Source organism: Triturus cristatus, chromosome 10 (assembly GCF_964204655.1).
Source record: "Triturus cristatus chromosome 10, aTriCri1.1, whole genome shotgun sequence".
Lineage (NCBI taxonomy): Eukaryota > Metazoa > Chordata > Amphibia > Caudata > Salamandridae > Triturus > Triturus cristatus.
In genome coordinates this window covers 1,037,558,084-1,037,564,083 of record NC_140593.1, presented here as the reverse complement: position 1 = coordinate 1,037,564,083, position 6,000 = coordinate 1,037,558,084, and the positions used below count along the sequence as shown (strand labels likewise).

The following is a 6,000-nucleotide window of genomic DNA, read 5'->3' as shown; positions in this document are numbered from 1 at the left end:
CTCACTATAGCTCCCTTGGACAAGAGAGTTTCGACTTCCTCACAGAGGAGGGCATGGCGATCCTCCGTCAGCCGATCATAAGTTGGAGGGGTAGTCTCAAAGGGGAGGGAATAGCCTCTTTAGACTATTTGCAACACCCACTTGTCTGAGGTGATGTCTCGCCAGGGGTGGATGGTGACACCAACTGGACGTGCATAATTCAGGGAATCGGACCAGGAAGGTTTTGCGGTGGAGGAGGAGATTGTGGCTTGGCCTGACTTCTGGCCACACTATCCTTGAGTCGAGGCGAACCACGTACACGGCCCGCAGAGGCTGCTGAACTTGCGGTGGAAGCCCATTCCATAGCCACGAAAGAAGAGAACAGCAGACACAGGTCAGGATAACATGGTGAGGCCTAAGAACTTGGTCGTAGCCCACGAGTCCTTAAAACGATAAAGCGCTGCTTCAGCTTGTTCTCCGAAGAGACGGGAGCCATCAAAGGGCATGTCCATGTGATTAGCTTGGACATCCCCTAGGAATGCAGACTGTGTCAGCCAGGCATGGCGCCGTATAGGCCTCCTTCGAGGAAATCGCTCTGCCTAGCAAGTCTGTCATGTCCAAGCCACAGTAGATGGCGAACTTAGCTGCATCTCTTCCGTCTGAGATAGCTTAGAAGAGCAAAACCCAGTCCTCCTCGGAAACTCTGGCAGCACCGCGTAACGGTTTTCCATATCGAATGGGAATAATGGCCCAAAAGACATGCAGTGTTCACAGACCGCAGTGCTAGGCTGGCAAAAGAAAAGATCTTCCTGAAGCTTTCCAGCCTTTTGGATTCCCTGTCCGGAAGTGAAGAAGGAACGCATCATAGGAAGCGGAAGCTTGGACCACCAAGCTTTGTGGGGCGGGTGGTGAGGAAAGCTGGATTGCCCGGAGCAAGGCAATGGCAGAGGTCAATTGTTCTGTTAGGAGCCCCTGTGACCAGAAGAACATCAGTCAGGGCCTCGTTGAAAGGAAGCAAGGGTTCAGAGGTGGAGACACCAGGCTGCAGGACCGGTGTCAAGACCTTAGTCTTGCCTGCCACCATAGGAAGCTGCAGGTCCAAGAACTCGACAGCCATACGCACCACCAGTGCAAATAAAGCCCCCTCCTCTGTAGCCAGGTTAGGTTCTCCACAATCTGGAGAGGTGTCCAGGTCGCTGGCATCACCTAGTTCTTCATACCAGTCTAGATCTTGAGGTTGCGGAATTTCCAAGGGATCCTGCTGCCCCTCCCAATTCTCATCATCCATCTCTAACCCTTCAGAATAGGGCAGCTGGAACGGTATGGAGTAGTATGGCTCAGTCGGCACAGGTGGATGCCCGACCGGCTCCGTGTCGTCCAGAATGACAATTAGGGATGCGTCACAGGTGAGGCCGAAGGGCCTAGATGTCTGACACGGCACAGGGGGAAGGTTGCTTCTGGGGTATGACCAGCACCGCTTCGGACCTCTAAACTGGTCCAGTAGGAGGCTGTGGCCAGAGGCGTGGAACCCACGGGGCCTCCTTCAGCTGAAGCCCGAAGGTGCACAAGCAGGGTCAGGCCACCCAAATATGACGCACATGGCATCATAGAACGCCTTTAACTGGAGAGGGGACGCTACCAGCTCCAGGAAGGGAGGGAAAGCAGAGCCGACCCAGGCCTTGAACGCCGAGGTCCCTCAGTCTTGTTGTGCGACGGACGGGGCAAAGTCAGAGCACGCTTCAACTTCATGTTTTTCTTATGGTGTCTCTCACATGACAGGGATGACTTAGAGGAAGAAGACTTCAACCCTCTGGAGCGGTGCTCGGACCTTTCGACCGAGACCAAGATAGGAGAGGCAACCTCCGTGGCGCCGTAAGCCAGGCCACGATCAGCTTTAGGGACCGATCCCCCAAAGCCTTCGGCGTCATGTTCCAGCAGTTCGAGCACGACTTTGTATTGAGGTCTCGCTCCAGGCACTAGAGACTCACCAAATGGGGGTCCGTGACTGAATGCTGTGGTGACAGGCACCGCAAGGCTTGAACCCAGAGGCTTTCTTACTAGACATACCTAGCACACCTAAAGGTGTCAACAAAAAGTAGAAAAAAGTTTATCAAAAAGTTGACAGGGCATAGCTCTGACGGATCTTCACTGGCTGGGGTGGGGAAAAAAAACCCTAACTTCAGCACGCCAGAGGTGGTGACTATATAGACGAGGACATAGCGAGGACAAACCTGACGTCACACGGAGTCGACCGATGCCACCTAGTGGCATACAGGGGTACTGCTATCAAAAATCTTACAGGTCCAACCTGAAGCCTGAAAGCTCAACGGTAAGGAATCTGCAGCAAGATTTCTCTATCAGATTGGTGTAGCTTGCAGTGGCGCAGTGTAGAGTGGTGTTGAGCTCAGTGGCACAAAGAAGAGCGTCGCAGAATTCAGTGGCACTATACTCTGTTGCAGAACAGAGTATAGTGATGTAGAATGCAGTGGTGCACATTAGTTGGCGTAGAGGGAGGTGGCAGCATAGAGGGCAGTGTAGAGGGAAGTTATGTAGAGTAGATTGTTTCAGAGTAGAGTGATATGGAGTGGTGCAGGGTAGATTAGAGAGGCATAGAGTGAAGTGGCATAGAGTGTTGCACTGGAAGCCAGCAGTCCTAAAGCCAGCCCCAGTGGTAGGCCGCTGTTTCAGTGGAACATGTCCACCTATTTCACTGTTGACAACAAACACATCCACCAAACAGTATAAAGAGTATATTTTGACATAGGCAGGATGTTTAAGGTTGTAGTGTAAATGTAGTGGGTTTCCAGGCTCCTGTTTGTAGTTTTCAGGAAAGTAGTAAGCTGTGTTGTCTACGTTTTCATGGCACAATGCTACTGCATGTGCTGCACATACGGAGGCCATTATTGCTCATTAATTGCCGTTGTGCAGCAGGCTACACCTTTTGGCTTGCCAATGTGTGCTATTAATAAAACGGTTTGGCACTTCAATTTGCTGACTGTAAACAAAGATTAAACATTACCTAGAGGGACACATTAACCCCTTGAGTGCCCGCCCCTTTCCCCGCCCTGTGCCGGCCGTTGCATTAGCGGGCGGGGTCTATGACGAGCTGGACTCGTCATGGGCACAGCGCAACCGTGGCCCATGACGAGTCCAGCTCGTCATGGGCACTCAAGGGGTTAAGCAAATGCCAACAGTGCTTTGACAGAAGAACCGACATGAATATTTGCACCTCCTCCCTGCATGCCTGTTTTAAGAGTTATGATACATCCTCGTAAACTGGAGCATAGGAGGGGCACGAGTGGACTCCATGGGGAGAGTAATCTGCATTCCTCTTGCTTTTGTGTAAATGCTCTCACTTTGAAGTCAAAGAAAGAAAAGTAAACATCTCCCTGGAGAGACGGAGCCTGACATTTGGCCTTTCTGCTGAAATGCACAGCAAATGTGAAAATATTTAAAGGCTCGTTTACAGAAAGTGAGATCTCGGAAGAATATAGTAAACATGGTTTGGGCAAGTGAAGAGACAAACTCAAGCTGGACAGCCCAAAACAAATATAGCCAGGAAATTGAAAACAATGAAATGTGAGTTACAAACCACAGAGCCAAATGGTAAGCAATATGCAGAAAGCATTCCCAGGGAAGCTTTCTGAATGTCCCAAAGATGTCTATCAAACCAGAAGGATGTGCTGTTTAGTGGGCTTCAACTCAAAAAGGAACCAGCAATGCCCACTAAGGCGTTCCTTATGGACCAGAAAGCAAAACGTGTATAATTTCACAAGCTTCACAGACAATTGTGAATAAATTAGTCCAACGTGTAATACTTTATTACAGAATCAAGTTCATTGCACCTTAATAATGCATTTTATCGTCACTAGTGAAATTTGTTCCTTGTTACACAACTCTGCTTACAGTTGAACATGTGGAGATGCATTGCTTGTTAATGTAACAGACAAACCTAGTAGAAAAGAATTGCTGTACAATAGCTAATAATTTAAATAGTATCAGTTTCTCAAAATCAAGAATCGAACATTAAATGATATGACCTTGCCTTTTACCCTCATATACAAATAAATTATCATACAAAGAATTTTAGCTTAATTTAAAATTAAATTGCACCTATAAAGGCATGGGATTATTTGTACCTTTTACAAAACCTGTTAAAATCAAGGGCTGCTACAAAGAATGAGGTATACTGAAGACTCCCTTTACTACGCGGCCTTCAGAGTAATGGCTTTTTCTATTGAGTTCTAGTTTTGCACACCACAGTGTTTTTGCTGGCAAAGCATTAGAAGTTCTCTTCCAGGAACCATTTGTATATACACTGTATACTGCATCAGCAAAAAATATAGATTTATATAAATATAACGAACCGCCTCGACCCCCCACCCACCCACCTCACTCCCAGATGCTCCCACTACACCTACGCCCACCCCCAACCCTGGCCCCACCCAACCATGAATGGTCTAGAATGGGGAGGTTCCTACAGCGGAACAGAAAGGAAAAACAAGCGTAGTGTTATTTTACATTACAGGTTTTGATCTATAGGCTTATTTATGCAGTAAATGCAAGGTCCATCAGTTTTGGTAGCAAATGGCATTCAATTCTTGAAGTCACAAAATACACAACTCTTATTTCAGTGAGGCCAGCCCCACTTGGACTTGCTTTGCAACCCTCGGCTACCCAAGTCCAGAAACGCCTGAACTTTTCAAATTAATGGTTAGAAGTTATAAACAGGAGTAGGTGCAATACTGAAGGGACATTTAGGCTGCTCAGTGTAAAGCATTCGTCGTCACAAGCTCCTCACAGTGCAGACCTGACTGCATTAATATGCGCAGGAGATAAGTCAATGTTGTCTGTATTTGGTAGTGAAAAAGGCTCTCCTTTTTGTATCCAAAGTGCATAGTAAAAACCATTCAAAGCGCTCCTCCTCAGCGACAGTTCAGTAGTCCCATCTCGAGCATCCTTTGGAGAATGCAGGATGCTTTGAGGTCTTGCTTTCCTCCAGAAAAAGCCAGAAAATTATATAAAAAAAATGTCACGCAGTTCAGACATTCATCAGCCAGGTAAACAAACTTTGCCAGCAAATAGTAGTCCAACTATAGTAAAGAAAATGGATAAGACAAACAGTACGTATGATGAGCCAACTACTGTGTTGTGAGGCAATTTATATGGTTGCCCGCCAACTTCATTGATGTAAAATCCTATCGGAAATATCAGGGCGGCCATACAGAACAGGATCACTGAAGAGAAAAAGAAAAAAAAAAAAAGAAGAGGAAAAAACAGCACATTAGTAACAGACAATTATTGAACGTGTATGAGCATACAACAATTAAGAAAAAATGAAATATTCTAGCAGTTTTACTCCAAGCCTTAATTCCGCCAAAGTTCAACATACAAGCAGAAAGGACTGGTTGCACCCAATCCTATTCTTTTAGGAATATATGCATGTGTGAAATAATGACTTGCTGTACTTTGCACATACACTAAAACTAACTAGCTCGTGGGCTCTGCCAAAACTTCTGGTAAAAGCAAGAAGAACAGAGGGGTAAGACAGTAAATGAGGAGCACAAAGGTCTATAAATTCGCCATTTATTGAACGGGTAAAATACCTTTTAGTTTACAGAGAAATAAATTAACACTCCTCCACTACACTCCCAGGTATACAGACGACAGCGATGTGTGTCACTGACAGGCCATTTGGGAAGCAAAATCTACACCTGGCTAGATTATGGCCACACATTGCAAGTGCTGTTTGGAAAAATAGTTTAACTCCAGCAATAGTATTCTGCATCTAAAATCTGCAATTTACAGAGGCTGCAAATTCCCACTAACACTCCAGATGGGAAAGAAACCACATGGCAGGCAAGCACACACGCAAGCGCACACACACACAGCCACACACACCTCAAGACACGCACACCCCAAAACTCACACTTACTTTAATTACCTACTGACGGTCGCCACAAGCGAGGTCTCCCACGCTGGTTAGGTCTCGCCTGAGCCAGCGCATGCGCTCCAAGACAT

At 46.8% G+C, this 6,000-nt stretch overlaps 1 protein-coding gene across 1 annotated transcript in view; it reads right to left on the bottom strand.

Annotated features, from left to right (window-relative positions):
- Positions 1–3,774: 3,774 nt before the first annotated feature.
- The window catches only part of MOSMO (modulator of smoothened), a 97,531-nt gene continuing 95,305 nt past the window's right edge, over positions 3,775–6,000 (bottom strand). Inside the window, exon 3 of the mRNA XM_085629117.1 lies at positions 3,775–5,216. Coding sequence (XP_085485243.1) covers positions 5,032–5,216 — 185 coding nt within the window. The 3' untranslated portion in view covers positions 3,775–5,031. The remainder of the gene's footprint in view (positions 5,217–6,000) is intronic.